At 42.5% G+C, this 16447-nt stretch overlaps 1 protein-coding gene across 1 annotated transcript in view; it reads right to left on the bottom strand.

Annotated features, from left to right (window-relative positions):
* Positions 1–932: 932 nt before the first annotated feature.
* LOC135906713 (cholesterol 7-desaturase nvd-like) overlaps positions 933–16447 on the bottom strand; it is a 45019-nt gene continuing 29504 nt past the window's right edge. The window contains exon 6 of the mRNA XM_065438301.2: positions 933–1228. Within this exon, the coding sequence (XP_065294373.1) occupies positions 1064–1228 (165 nt within the window). The 3' untranslated portion in view covers positions 933–1063. The remainder of the gene's footprint in view (positions 1229–16447) is intronic.

Raw genomic sequence — 16447 nt, 5'->3', positions numbered from 1 at the left:
GTCACGGCTGTGTTTTATAAACGAACGCATACGCGCATCTTGATCGCCATTTATGGCATCATAGTTGCCCTTGTCATACAGGTATACATTTCTTGGGAGCGATATACTTAGCTCAATTTTTTGCATATCACGGTAGCTGCCACTATGTTGTGGTCACTGATGCCGGGTGTCGAGATGACTGATCCAATTAGGTTCCTAACGATTACTAAACACTAAATCCAGAACATTTCTGCTTGTAAAGCCAAGATACGTACGAAAATTAACAAACTGATAGAGGTCGTAAGTGCTACTCCGCTAAAAAATTTTGAATAAATCTCTGAGTGATTGTTCTCAGGTACACTTATCTCATGCCAAGGAACGTCAGGTATATTAGGCTCTTCTACAAGTAAAACGGCTTCTGAAGAAAGGGCTGAAAGCGGCCGAGGCAAATTGAGCAGTGGCATAACATTTGTATTTCCGGGGGGGGGGGGGGGGCTGTAAAACCACCACACAAGGCAGCTGCCTCCTTGTGAAAAGTGAAGGCGGCATCAGATTCACGTAAGTAAATCGATTCCAGAGCTGCAGTGGTGTTCTTTGGTCATACTTGCCCCTTGCCCCAGAAAACACCACACATCATCATCATCCGGAGCTGCAATGTGGCACCATCATCTTGCACTGGCTGCACGCTAATGCCCAAAGTTGAATGTTCACAAATGCGGCGTCCAGGGACGGAAACAGCACCCAAAACATTATGTAACTGAACGGGCAGTGTCGCAGCCAGGCGGTGGCACACTGGGTACAGGACACGTGCCCGTGCCCCCCAACCTCGAAATTTCTTTGTCACCATGCGGACTCCCCATCTCCCCTCCTACTCCACCCACCATCTGCGGTCAGGTGCGCCCCCCCCCCCCCAATAAAAAGAAGAAAAAAAAATTCTAGCTATGCCACTGCTGAAGAGTGTCGTTTACGCGCTTCGAGTGACATGGCTTGTAGCTACAAGAAGACAGCTGCTGTGAAAACACGTGCAATGTGGCGTCGACACAGTTATTTTTTTCTTTTCTTCCCGGCACTGAATCCATTGGGTTCACCAGTCCAGACTCATTTCCATAACCTCGCGCCACTTGGGGCTGCTTTCGCTGTAGAACTGCGAGAACCATTTGCGGAAGGACACAATCATTCGGTCTTCCTTGACCAGGGCAGGCTGCTTGAGGTAGGTCTTGTGATTCCAAACGGCTATATCCCTCTCCACCTGAAAAAAGCGGTACAGAACAGTCACAGGAATGTCTTTCTTATTGTTTAGTGAGCGCAGAAAAGGTGCGTTGCACAGCGACAGCGTCACGCTTTCTTTATTGAGGGCAAGGTGTGCTCGGGAGACTTCAGACTGATTTGGGATTCGTGGAATGTGGGTATCTGGCCGCTTTCGTTACACCAAATTAGACGATGCGAGGCCTTCTAGTGCGCATAGGACAACGATAGAAGGCGTCAAAATGAAAGTCTGAACGAACGAGACGCACCAAGTCATCGTAGACCTATGTACCGAGCAGTAATAATGTGTAACTAGCCCAAGAAAGCCGAAATGAAGAATGGATGCGCTCGTCTAAACTTTGCCTGCTTAAAACTGGAATCGGGAGTGCGGCTTTACTGAACGGAAAATATGGGCTGATCCCGGAGATGGATGCATTCTAAAAATTTGGGCCGATCCCCAATGTAGTGCAGTTTTAACAGCAAACCACATGGAACACTAATACTCGCAAGAAGACCTTATCTTTCTTTGATGTCAACCGCTGTCAACAAATCACGCCTCGCAACATTCTGACGAGTTTGGAAAGGAACACGCATGTACACATTAGCCCGTGCGGCACGAGTTACGGCGCATTGCTACGGTCGCCCAAACTCTTGCTTCCGTACACATATCCACTTTTGCCCAGCATAAGCAATATCTTTCCCTACTTGAATCTTCGGCCACTATTTTCTTTGTCAGCTTACATACTATTGAAGTTATTAAGGTACAGCTGAAGCGCTCCATTAACATGTGTGTACATACGAGTATCTATTCCACCTATTGCGGCCAACGAAGACAGGGAAATTGGGGACGTGGGCTTTTATACAACTTTTCTGGATGAATAAAGTTAAAATCATTCTCGTATGCTTACTTCAGCTGAGCATATTCGTGCAGAACTCGTACGAGCACGTAGCTGCTTTTAAAGAAAGGGATAGCCCACAAAATCAAGTTTTGTGATATTTTGATGTTCTAGAATAAAGAACAAAAAGTGCTGTACATGCACCGTAGCGAAGAGAAGTTCCTTTGTTGAAACGTTGCCTTCGGTATGAGGCTTCTTTGCTTTACCCACCATTCATTCACATGCGGGGTGAGCATTTTTAAGCTTTACTGAATTTTATAATATCGTCTGTGGCAGATATCATTATTCTTGTTCTTTACCTATATTACTCGAAGAGGCGGACGTTACTAGAAGAAGAAATCGAAACATACATTCAACTTATTACAATAATTAACTAACTTCTTCATTAGTTAGTTCAGGTCACGTACTGATATTTACGCATTGTAGCCGGTCAATTTGCAAGATGTACCAACTTGAACTGGACCTGCAGGGTGACAGCAGTTTCGAGAAATTACATCACAAAGTGTCGTACGAAATACATGGGCGCTCCATATCATGAGAAGCCAACAAACAAAGACACCAAGGAAAACATAGGGGAAATTACTTGTACTTTTACTAAGTGAATTAAGGAAATGCTAAATAAGGACAATGAAAGTTGATGAGAAAACAACTTGCCGTACGTAGGGAACGATCCCACGTCTTCGCATTACGCGTGCGGTGCTCTAACCAACTGAGCTACCGCGGCGAGGTTTCCCCATCCACTTTCTTAGGTATTTATGTGTTCTACTAGAACTAACCTTGATAGTGTTAGCCAGCGCCACCACCCTTATGAAAATGGGTTTAGAGTTCCTTTAGAACTCCTAATGAGTTCCTATTGAGTCAAAAGGTACTCTGTAAGAACTCGCGATCTATAGAGTCTTCTGCATAGAATCTCTATAAGAATTATAAAGAAACCTGTCTATAGAAACAAGTCATTTCACACACAATAGATGTGGAATAGAGGGTACATTGACGTCATGTGTACTAAATTCTATAAAGCAATTTTTATAGAATGTAAATTTTATAGAATGTATTTAAAACTTCAAACGCGACCTGTCTATAGAATGACCCTCCATTCGCCCTCTATAGACGTTCTGTGGAAGGTGTATTGATATCATATGTACTAAATTCTATAAAATAATGTCTATAGAACGTTTTTAACACTTCTAATGTGGCTTGTCTATAGAATGACTCACCATTAACACTCTATAAGCGGTCTATAGAGGGTTTCTTGTCATCGTATGTGCAACATTCTATAGAACAATGTTGATAGAACGTTTTTAGTACTTCTAATGCGGCCTGTCTAAAGACTGGCTCTCCATTGACATTCTAAAAATGTGCCATCATATGACATCCTATGTACTGACTTCTATAGAAGAACGTTTATAGGACATATAAACAAGCTTAAGTGCGGCCTGTCTAATAAGTGGCTCTATATTTGCACTCTACAAACATTCAATAGAAGGTGTTCAATACTGTTGAATAATAACTCAAGTTGTCTTTCTAACTCGGAAAGGCAACGTGCACACATGGAAAATTTTGTTCATGGAACAAATGATATGAAGAAGTGATGTACATTAGTTCAGAGCGAATTGAAGTATTGCATTTGCCCTGAACGGGGTGCGGGCCGTACTGCGCTGAGAGCGTACTGACGTATATTGACACATAATAATAAGATTTACATACTGTAGCACGTTTAGATATTTTGCTTTTTAATTCTATTGACGGAGCTGTATCACTAGGTTCTTGTGAAATTACCACTCACGCACTTCTCGAAAAATAAAAAGTCTGATTATTTCAACCCCATTTCACAGGTTTTCACTTTCAAGCAAGAGCGCCTTTGAAAAGACACTCATTGACGAAATCAAACAAGTCACTAATCGAAATTAGAAAAACCAAAACAATGTCAAGAAAGCGCGCATTGTGGTTTCTATCGCATGTGCGGGTAAATCACAAGGATGACCAAGAAACACTAAGCTAAACTGCGCGTAAGCAGTCACGTCACTTCTATTTGCTGGAATGCAGTGACTGCAGCACTTGGGGTGGAAATACATAGAACGCCACCGCACATTTCTGGAACACACCACTTAAATGTGACAAATGCACGCTTCATAAATGTGCAGTTTTTTTTTTCGTGGAATCGGGGTGGGGCGCACAATGCACACAGAAGGCATGGACGACATGCGCGCGATCCGCGCGCGATAAACACACCACAACAAAAGCAAGTTACGGACCACATAAGCGTAACCTTCGCCTCACGAGCAAAATTAAATACCATCATTTATTTGTTGCTAGGCCACGGACACAGTTACAAGGCGCACGGAAACATCATACACTGCACACGTGTACCTCCGAGATCGTGTCAACAGCTTCTGGGTGACATGTTAACGAGAGTAGGAAGTTACTTCAAAGAGAAACGGAACGACGCCGCAGGTTGTGCAAGTAACGGCTGCGCATAACGTCATTTAAGGCTTTAAGGCCAGTGACCGAAGTTGAAATTGTTCAAATCACACCCCAGCGATAGCTTGCTCAGGCTAGCTTGTTCAGATCTTGAAGGCCATGCTTTTGCTGACTGCGTGCGGCATAAGCGACTCAAAACCGAGAATACGTCATGTAATTTATTTCTGCGCTAAGCTGTAGCGTACAATATAAACATGTCAATGCTTCTTTTTGTCTCACAACATATGTATCCAGTTGGGCCCAAAATGGCACAAAACCTGCTGTAGTGGCTATCATTGCAGGCATCACACAGGCCACAACGGCCGCACAAGTATACAGACGGCGTTGTCGGCGCCGGTCCATTACATCGGTCCATTACATCGGTGTTATACACGCTAACAATGCAGGCAATCAAATTAAAGCTGCAAGCATGGGCAGAGAATAATGCCATTTTGGGAGAACTTCAGCATGGTTTCAGAATAGGTAGGCGTTTAGATGATAACTTATTTGTTCTTACTCATTGTATTAAAATATCAAAAGTAGAAAGCAGACCGCTATATTGCCGCAGAGAGCTCTCCACATGCCAGGTACGAGCACTCTCGTGAGGCACCTTTGCAAGCGTCTCATCGCTAAAGCCCATTACTCGTCGCATCGCCATTAGAAGAGCGCCAGCAACGCCTCGCGCATGGCGATACAGCGCGTGCCTCCCGTGCACGCGCTCACGGCAGCGCCCGAGTCTGCCGTCCAATGAGAAGCCACGGCGTGGCTCTTGGCCTCCGGGCGCGTGAAAAGTGCGTTCGGCGGTGAGACGCGGTTGACTGTGGAATAGGCTGCTGTTAACTCTTCTTTTAAAAGTGTGTGAATGCTTAATATTGAGTTTCCGGGCACAAGTTCGCCCACAATAAACCAGTGTGTTTAGTGTGCTTCATTGAAGAGTGCTACAATATGTGACCTTTTTAGACATTACAGAAGCCTATGACAACGTAGACCGCAACATTTTGTGGAATATTCTGGAAGGGAAGGTGACGATTGTCTACAGCTTTTGAGAGAGATTTACCTAGAAAATACCGTGTGCGTTGAATGGGAAGGGATGAGGAGTGAGGAGAAAGTTCATATCAACAAGGGACTGAGGCAAGGGTGCCCCTTATCCCCATTGCTGTTTATGATGTACATGGTGAGGATGGAGAGGGCGCTAGAAGGAAGTAATATCGGGTTTTATCTCTCATACAACAGGCGGATACAGTAGTAGAGCAGCAGCTCCAGGTTTATTTTATGTGGACGATATTGTGTTGCTAGCTAACAAACAAAGTGATTTGCAACGTCTGGCTAACATCTGTGGACAGGAAGGCAACATGTCTAGTTTGAAATTTAATGTTAGAAAATCAGGTGTTATGATATTTAATGAAAACAGTGAACAGACAGTGGCAAGACAGGGCCAGGAAATACCTCAGGTAACAGAATATAAATACCTTGGTAAATGGATAAACGAAGGCAATAGATATTTGGAAACACAGGAAAAAACAACAACAGTGAAGGGGAAGAGAAATGCAGCCATAATGAAGCACAAAGCCCTATGGGGATACAATAGGTACGAGGTGCTCCGAGGTATGGGGAAAGCTGTAATGTTTCCAGGACTTACTTTTGGAAATGCGGTTATTTGCTTTAAACCAGGGGTACAATCAGGACTCCATGGGAACGAAAGGTCAGTGGGAGGCCTCGCATTGGGCGCTCACGGGAAGACTACAAATGGAGCTGTGCTGAGTGATATGGGCTGAACTAGTTTTGAACTCGCAGTAAAATTGAGTATGAAGAACGACTGAGGAATATGGAAGAAAGTAAATGGACTGGGAGAGTGTTGATGTACTTGTACAGAAAAAACATTGATTCACAGTGGAGGAAAAGAACTAGGAAGTTTACCAGCAAGTATGCGGCCTGTAAGGTGGGCAACACAGCAACAAAGAACGTCAAGCGGAAAGTAAGAGAGGCTGAAATAATCTCATGTGTGGCGGCAATGGAAAAAAAAACCTGCCATGGGTAACTACTTAAGAGGAAAAAACGAGATCAGGAAAGAAAGAATTTAGGATAACTCAAAAGGAAGCTCGTTACCTTTCGAAGCGAGATCGGGATGCCTTATAGAACACGCACCTATAAAGCGAGATATAAGAAGGAAGAAGAAGCATGTGCTTGCTGCGGTAAAGCTAGGGAGACTATGGAGCCTGTTTTATTAAAATGTGAAGATGTCTGCTCAGCGGTTGATTTAGGCACCACTGGCTTCCTTTAAGCCCTTGGGTTCAGCGAGGGCAGTTGAAAGAAGAGTAGGGAAACGACTAAAAATGGAGACGTACAAAAGCAAAGTTTGCAGTATGGGCTCAGAAAACTTGGTTGTCGGAGTTCGTAGTGTTTTTTGTTCTTTTTTTCCTGTTTAACCTAGGTAGGACAATAGGCAGTATAATAGCGAGAACTTGGTGGCGCAACCCACCGCCCCGTTCCAAAGAAGACGCTCATAATATCCATCCATCCATCCACGCGACCGGCAAAATAAGGCTTGTTGTTATCGCTCCGTCTTCAATCGGTATAGTGATAGCTGCTTCAATGCGCTTGTTTGATCGTGTGTTTTTAGGTTTGCTGTCATGAAATAAGACGTAGTTCGCGTGCACGAAAGTGCCAGACGATGGTTTGCGTCTCGTTATAAACTCGCCGTATCAGTGGCGCGCCAGCTAAATTTAGACCAACGATTTCAATGCCGTGGAATGCGTTCCCTTTGTCTCTGCTGGTTGTCGTGGAAAGTTTGGTGAACGTCGCAAAGAAATAATGCTTATTATTAGCGTGCCCTGCACGTCCATTACGCAACGACATGTACGCTGCGAGTAACATCGTTGACGCAGCACTGGAAACTTGTAGAGCGCCTTTCGACCCCATCATACTGGTAATACGGTAAGCAATCGTGCTCGCCAACTGCACGTGCGTTCATGCGTTTTGTGCGTGCTTCACGTGTGTGCATAGAGTACCTTGCGAACGTAGGAATGGGAACACCTACGACAAGAGTGAAACTTGTGCAGATGCTTGCGGCGCGCTGGTTGTCAGAATTTTGTTACGCAACTCTATTGCCACAATGCGAAATTGATAATCCTGATTGAGAAAAGTTTCGGAAGTCGTGTTCACCTTGTGCAGCTGTGCTTGAGCTCCCGCTTGTCTGCTAAAGTTGCATAGTAACCACCCGTCTACCTCTTGACCGATTCTTTCTTCGATGACGTTTTCTTGCTTATAAATGCGTCGATGTTGTAAACAATCTCTGCTTACGAGGTTTTCCGTTAACGAACAGTTCTAGGGAACAATGTAAGCTAATCACAGCTCGCTGCTAATACAGCTTTATTTTCAAGACTAGATGCGTTGACATAGCTTTCACTTAACTAAATATGACAGGAGGAAGCAATAAAAAAAATGTACATTGTAATGTGCTGTTGCGGCGGGTCCAAAATTTTACTTTGATGAAGAGGTCTCTATTATCATGACATTCGATCATTTTAAACTTTTCCTCTCTTTCCACATTAGTTCAAACATTGTTTTCGTGACTCTTTAGGTGCTGCTTGCATGTGTTCATGATATGACAGCATTATTGTGCCACTGCTGTAAGTTGACACAGAACTTATTTTGCAGTGGTGAGATCGTGACCCACAACACAAACCACAAGATCAAGGAGCCCCCAGAAATGCAGACCCCATGGCTGCAGCAGCATGACGTGTGATCTGGATGGCCATGTCAGGTGTGTGAAATGTACATGTTCCAAAAAGTGGGCTTGGTATCATTCATGGTGAAGTTTATCAACACATTACTTAACGCAGCTTACTAAAGAGGATAAAGATTTTTGCACCTTTATTGAACTTGCGACTCATTTGTGTGTATGGCCATTATGCCCACATTATGGTGTTCTCTATAAAACTATACCTAACCTTTCCTGATGTTTAGTATTTCTTCTTGCATAAGTTCCTAGGCTGCAAGTTAAATTTTATTTTTGCTTTGCACGTAGTATATCTATCACTTTTTATTGTGGTTTTATTCTTTGAAAACTATTTCCTATGCTGCACCTTTTATTTACATTTTTTTCTGTTTGTGCTGCAATCTCGTGCAGTTTTCTGTGCATGTAAGAATTCTAAGTGTAGTGGGCTAAATATGTCTCAGGTCTAAGCACGTAGTGTGCGCAGCATTGTTTATCATTGAGATGTTCCGTTTTTTTTACTTCTGTCTTGTTCCCATAATAACAGCCACTGGCAAATACACATTTGATGAGCTTGAATTTCTTGAAAATTAATATGCAGGTCGATATTCTGTAGTAAGTAGTAAGTAGGCACACATTGATTTCGATTCCTTGTCATCTCCACAGGATGCCTTTTTTGTTGTTGCATTAAAAGTGGGGGCTCACTAACATGTCTTGCTATTTATGTGATATGCCTCACTGATTTCACTGGTAAATTTTTTACGTTCAATGAAAAGAGATGAATGATTGTAATCCAACATGAAGCCCCGTTGTTGAAATGTACGGCCAAGGTGGACAGTCATACTGGTCTTTTGAATGAAATATGGTGATCTCTTAGGCACATCACGTAATAGTCTTGCGAACACCGGACTGGGCATTCCGGAAATTTGTTCCGAACCAGGACGAATTTGTCTTCAACTGCGAGGCTTTTCTATCGAGGAACCCGTACGGGTTTCCTTTGTAGCAATTGCTACGAACAAGTGGATGTCTCATTTTCCCTTTATTTATTCTTAATACCATGATAAGGCACCGACCAGTTTGCCCTATGTATGTTTGACCACGTGTAAAAGGAATAGCGTACACTCCTTATGACTCACGCTGGAAAAATTTTGTGTATCCTTCAACGAGCAAGCATCCCTTGCCTGCTTGCCTTTCTCAATTCACTTGCGCACTGCCATGCATATTCTGCATAGCTTATTTTTCACTGGTTATAGAGGCATCCTCACAAGGAAGGCTTGCTTAAAAATACCAGTAAACCCGCCGTGGTTGCTTAGTTGCTATGGTGCTGGATTGCCAAGCACGAAGTCGCGGGATCGAATCCCGGCCATGGCGGCCGCATTTTGATGGGGGCGAAATGCGAAAACACATATGGACTTAGATTTAGGTTTAGATTTAGATGAAATTAGATTAGTACTTAAATTTAGAAACATGGACCCACACCTACACGCAGTCAGGTGGAATGCTAGGGCAAAATATGTAGAGAAATATCTAGCAGCCAAGGCGAACACGGTGTATACGGACGCCGCGGTGTATCCTCGGAAACGAGGAAGAATAGAGCAAAAAGTCGTTGCGACAGTAAATGGCTCGGACTATAAGGAGATCACTTGCGCGTCGGCACGGGACTGTACGGTAACTGAGGGAGAAGAAATGGCTGTTGCTCTATAGCAGTCGCGGAGGGTTACTGCGCAAACAAATCCCTTGCAATATTAACGGATTCTAAGGAAGCATGCCGTAACTACATCAATGGCAGAATTGGCCAAAAGGCGCTCCAAATCTTCCTCCGCGCTCGCCAACACGAAAGACGAGTTAGACACAACATTTTCTAGATATAGGGACACACTGAAATTGAGGGCGACCAGAGGGCCGATAGGACCGCTCGCCAGCATACTAACCGAGGGGACCTAAATGGAGACCCCGAGGATTTCATGACGGTGATCCCGACGTACTCCAAAATACTAAATTATCATAGAGGAACGAGGGTCAAATACTCCCCGCCCCATAACATGCTTAATCAACAAGAGGTAGTTTGCTGGCGGAAGCTGCAAACAGGAACCTTCCCCCAAATCTACACATACTAAGCAAAATTTTCACAAACCAATACACAGACATATGCCCATGGTGTGCCGCAAAACCCACCCTTTATCATATCACGTGGGAAGGCAGCAAAAACAAAACATTCCACAATATAGAAAATCCGACTGCAGAACAGTGGGAGAGTGTGCTCTCCAGCGGCAACCCATGCCTCCAACGGGGGCTGGTACACCATGCCCGACGAGCAGCCACGCTTAGTGGTGCCCTGGAATAGGGGCGCCAACCCTGCAAGACGGGAGTCACCATCGACAAGAAGAAGATAAAAGTACTCGGTCCGACCGCTCAATGACTTTGTAAATTAGACGAGAAGAAAGGGGGTTAACCGAGGGGCCCGATTTTTATTAGTCCTATCATGAGAAGCCAAGCCACCAAGGACAACATAGGGGAAATTACTTGTGCTTAAATGGAATGAAGAAACGATAAATTAAGGGAGATTAGAGCAATAAAGTGTATCCTATCCTATCAATTCACTTGCGCACTGCCATGTATATTCCGCATACCTTATTTTTCACCTGGTATATAGGCATCCTGACAAGGAAGGATTGCTTAAAGATACCACTAAACCAGCTGTGGTTGCTTAGTGGCTACGGTGTTAGGTTGCAAAGCACGAAGTCGCGGGATCGAGTCCCGGCCACGGCGGCCGCATTTTGATGGGGGCGAAATGCGAAAAGACCCATGTATTTAGACTTAGGTGCACGTAAAGAACCCCAGGTGGTCCATATTTCTGGACTCCCCAACTGTGGCGGGCCTCATAATCAGATCGTGATTTTGGCACATAAAACACCGTAAGTTAATTTTTTAAAGATAACAGCAAATTTGTCTTGTGTCTGTCAGGGGTAGTGTAGTCTATTCCTGTGATTATGTGCATATTTGGTCAAATGTACATGCAGCACACTGGCCGGCGCCTCAACATGTGCCTAGGGGAGCACCATAATTAACTCAAGGGACCAGTATGCTCGTCTCGCTTGAGCATGGACCGATGGGACTGGGACTGTGCGCCAGACTTAGACTGTTCATCAGTTTTGTTCACCTACGGCAACCAATTGACCAACAAGATCGCTGAGAAATACCACATAAAAACAGTGGGTCACAATCTGTTCACTGAATTCTTTGCAACCTCCAGTAGTAACAAAGTTGTTTGTTGATGCTGGTTTCAGGCACCTTATTTCTTGCCAAATCTTCTGCTTGACCTATAGAGCAGTTATGCAATCAATTTTCAAGTTTACGTAATTCCTGAGTATAATTTTTGTTTTCTGTTTTTCACATGCTATGTTGCAAGAAGGACCCTTTTTAATTAAGACCTAATTAACTTTTCAATTACAATTAGGAATTCTCATCATTGCGCTCAGGATACACATCAGTGTACATACCCGTACTAGATTAGAAACGAATTGTTTTGATAACTCAAAAAGCACAAATATACTGTGCCCATTGTATCTGACAGTGACACTGCGACTGTGTTCCAAATACCACAAATCGGCAGTTTTCGAACACAATTTGCGAGAACAACGATAAAACATTATTAGCCCCCATGCAATGGATCGATGCATTATCATGATTGCTCAACCTAAAGCTCCACGTGAGAAATTTATTACTGGCATATTAAGCATAGTACATACCAACTATGGCTAACAGTGGATGGAATATTAATTTTCTCTACCGCTCAACATTAGCAGCCAGTAGGTCATTCCCTTCTTTTCAAAACATTTGTTTGCTATGCACAGTGTGACATCTGTATAGGACTCTTAGCTCATGTGTGTTCCTACTTGCTTATGTTATAAATGGCAATGTGTTATCATTGCAAGATGAGATTAATGTGTGGCTGGGCTGTTGTCGTTTGGAGATAAATTTTTTTTCGTTCGCAATGATATTCTAGTGTCAGGCACACTGGCCCAGTGCAAATGTCACAGAATCTTGGGAAAATGAAAATATTCTGAAAAGTGATTCTCAAAAGAACTGCCCCTCTTTGGCAGAGTGGTCAGGGATGTGGGGCGTTTTGCCACTTTTCTTATAATTTTTTTCTGAAATACTGAAATGAAACATAGCATAGTGATACAACTATATACATATTTGTGGCATGCTTGCGCCTGCTGATACATTATAGCTGAACGTTCATTACACCTTTTGAAAATTAATTTCAATTGTATTTTGCAGGGCTACACCGTGTTCGATTACTAGACGGACCAAATAAGGCTAAAAATCAGCCTTTCCTCGCTCCTTTCCCGGGAAGTGAAATAGCAGGTGATCATGTAAGAATGAACTTGCAACATGTAAGCAGCAGCCAAAGCTCCATACAGGTCATGGTGGTTGTGGAATGCTAAGACAAATCGAAATATTTATTTGCTTACGTATTCATTTAATATTTATTTATTTGTATCTCATGAATACTTTACAGGTTTCTAACAAGGAATCAGGTAAAACAAAGCAATATCGTTGTATCAAAGTAAACGTGTAATTCGAGAAAGCATAATTCACGTAGCACAGTACCATGATTAAACGCTTTTAAGCAACTAGTCGGCTTTTGATACGAATTCATGAAAACTGAAAATATGAAGAAACAACGCTGTAAGGCTAACAAACCTTACTGATAAGTAAAAAACGAGATCACATTTCTATTGGACCTAGTACGATTATTTAATCTAGCAAATTGGAGATATCATATGCTACTCTAACATACAATAATTAATTGGTGAGTAGATGCTCAAAACTCTCAAATACTGCAACAATTTCATGTAAGCTGTAAATTTATATATCAAATTTGTTGACTTTAGACATAGCACATGGAGTCTGCAGAACTGTCATATCTGTTTTTGGCACAGAGACGTGGATTATTAGGGTCGTGGTGTTATTTTTCTTAAACCTGCCAATTTTCATAAAGTTTTACCTTTAGGCTCTAAATGAAAGTGTTGTTCCTGCAACGAGTAGAATTTAACTTTCGCAAATGCCACAGACTTAATTCAAATTTGTCCGGTGGTTGCCTCAAAAGCGTTTCTTTATTTTGGATGTATTTGTGTAGGAAAATTTACAGAATTAACGGAATTGTGCTAGTCCTTTTTATTTGTTATGTACAGTTGCAAACTGAGTAAGTTTTTGTCCATCAAGTTTTGCTATTTTCAGCAATTTTTAATAAAAATTGATGGCGTTCATCTAAAAACTATGATTTTAAAATTTTCTAATGTATCAAAATCGAATTCGGTCCCATAGCTGGCGAGAAAAACGATTTTATTTTTCATGTGCATTACATAGGAACTCCCGAGCTAAATCTTTTTTTGGGGGGGGGCATTGCATGTGTCCTCACCCTAAATTTAGAATATTGGCTCTTATGTCCTTGTTGTTTCCTTACAACGAAATTCAAGCTTTTAAACTTTGTACGATATATGGTGTACTCCTCTATGAAGACTACCATTTGCACACAGTTTTGCAGGGATTGCCTGTGTTAATACTACACATAAATATAGACTAAAATGCTGTATCGTTTCGGTATATAGTGTACTAATCTATGAAGACCATATTTGCCACATTTTTGCAGAAACTGCCAGTGTTATTTTTGCACTTAAACATAGACTAAAATGCTGTGTGGTTTCGTTTGCCTTACACAACATTGCAGTGCACATTCATATCAGTTTATTTTCAGGCTTTAGTACCCAACAATTTATTGTACACTGCTGGAACAGGGGGTCCTTATGCAGTTTCAGTGGTAAGGTTTCTTGACCTAGTCAAGCATGTTATGCTTGCCAGGTGTCCACTGTAATCAGGACTGCCACTGATTTCTTTACCTCATGTTTCGGGCGTTAGCACCACCAGCTTTGCCCGAGAAGCATGTTTGCAGCTACAGTTTGTGTGCTGCAGGTTCTGGTCTGAAGCGTATATGTAACATAAATGAAGCATGTATCTAGCCTGAAGTGCAATAAGCATTTCGAACTGAATACTTTGTGGTGGTAGTACCATTTTTTCTGCCACTGCATTCACTGTAGTCCTTATTGGCTACAGTATAGTTCTCTAGAACCTTGGTAAATTGCAAGCACTTTACACACATCGGCCTAGCTTCTATAGGCATTTGCCTGTAGGGACTCGAAAGCAACTGCATATAAATATTCTATAAAAATTTGTCTTTAGCATCTCTAAAGCAACTCAATAGAAATATTCTATAAAAATTTGTCTTTAGCATCTTGAAATCAACTCTATAGAAACATTCTATAGAAATTTGTCTTTAGGATCATAAAAGCAAGTCCATTCAGCGATTCTATAGAAATGTGTCTTTAGAGTTCCTATGAGAATGCGGTAGCCAAATAACTTTTGGCACTCTATAGGAAAATTATATAGGCAATCAAAATAAACGCAATAGAGTTGTATAGAACAAATTCAAGACTTACTAAAAAAACACATTAAACATTTTTGTAAGGGCACTCACAAACCTTGGCGGCAGATGTGGAACATCCCTTCTGCTGCAGGCGTCACGAGTACGTGATCTTTCTGGGTGAAGGCAACTGGTGAATAAACCTGCACATGCTACATGAAGGCATCAATGTTGCCGGATTCGAGACCCTCGTTATGTAAGAACGAGAAGAAAGGGGGCTAACCGAGGGGCCCGATTTTTATTAATCATATCATGAGAAGCCAACAAACAAAGACACTAAGGAAAACATAGGGGAAATTACTTGTACTTAATAATTGAATTGAAAAAATGATAAATAATGGTAATGAAAGTGGATGAAAAACAACTTGACGCAGGTGGGGAACGATCCCGCGTTTTTTCATAACGCGTGCGATGCTCTAACCACTTCATCTACAGCGGCGCGGTTTCCTCACCCGTTTTCTTGATTATTTACGTGTTCTGTTAGAACTAACCTTGGGAACTTTAGCCAGCGCCACCACTCACAAACTTTGGCGGCGGACGTAAACATTTATTGTGCCGTAGGCATCACGAGTACGTGATCTTTGTCGGTGAAGGTAACTGGTCCCGCACATTACCTGAAGGCACCAATGTTGCCGAATTCGAGACCCTCGTTTGATGGCGACTTTGATGGCGCATATCTTCAAACTGCGATAGATTACTGGTTTCCTGTCTAACGGCGTTACCACCGACTTCTATTGCGCACTCCTTAATGATGCCCATGAGATTGTCGTTCATTGCTTCAACACTAAGGTCCTCTTCCTGAGTTAAAGCCGAATACCTGTTCTGTAGCTTGATCCGGAATTCATCTAGTTTCCCTCTTACCGCTAACTCATTGATTGGCTTCTTGACAAAAGATCTGATCAAGAAACGCCAATGTGTGAAAGCCTCTAACCCTACAGCTAGAATAGAACTGGCAGAACTTTCTAAGTTAATCAACAAGCGTAAGACAGCGGACATCAGGAACTATAATATGGATAGAATTGAACAGGCTCTCTGGAACGGAGGAAGCCTAAAAACAGAGAAAGAAGAAACTAGTAATAGGCAGGAATCAGATGTGTGCGTTGAGAGACAAAGCCGGCAATATCGTTACTAATATGGATGAGATAGTTCAAGTGGCTGAGGAGTTCTACAGAGATTTATATAGTACCAGTGGCACCCACGACGATCGTGGAAGAGAGAATAGCCTAGAGGAATTCAAAATCCCCCAGGTAACGCCAGAAGAAGTAAAGAAAACCTTAGGAGCTATGCAAAGGGGGAAGGCAGCTGGGGAGGATCAGGTAACAGCAGGTTTGTTGAAGGATGGTGGTCAGATTGTTCTAGAGAAACTGGCCACCCTGTATACGCAATGCCTCATAACCTCGAGCGTACCGGAATCTTGGAAGAACGCTAACATAATCCTTATCCATAAGAAAGGGGACGCCAAAGACTTGAAAAATTATAGACCTATCAGCTTACTGTCCGTTGCCTACAAAGTATTTACTAAGGTAATCGCAAATAGAATCAGGAACACCTTAGACTTCTGTCAACGAAAGGACCAGGCAGGATTCCGTAAAGGCTACTCAACAATAGACCATATTCACACTATCAATCAGGTGATAGAAAAATGTGCAGAATATAACCAACCCTTAT

The sequence above is a fragment of the Dermacentor albipictus genome, chromosome 1 (genome assembly GCF_038994185.2).
Source record: "Dermacentor albipictus isolate Rhodes 1998 colony chromosome 1, USDA_Dalb.pri_finalv2, whole genome shotgun sequence".
Classification (NCBI taxonomy): Eukaryota; Metazoa; Arthropoda; class Arachnida; order Ixodida; family Ixodidae; genus Dermacentor; species Dermacentor albipictus.
The sequence above is the reverse complement of the archived record's forward strand: the minus strand, read 5'-3'. Positions and strand labels throughout refer to the sequence as shown.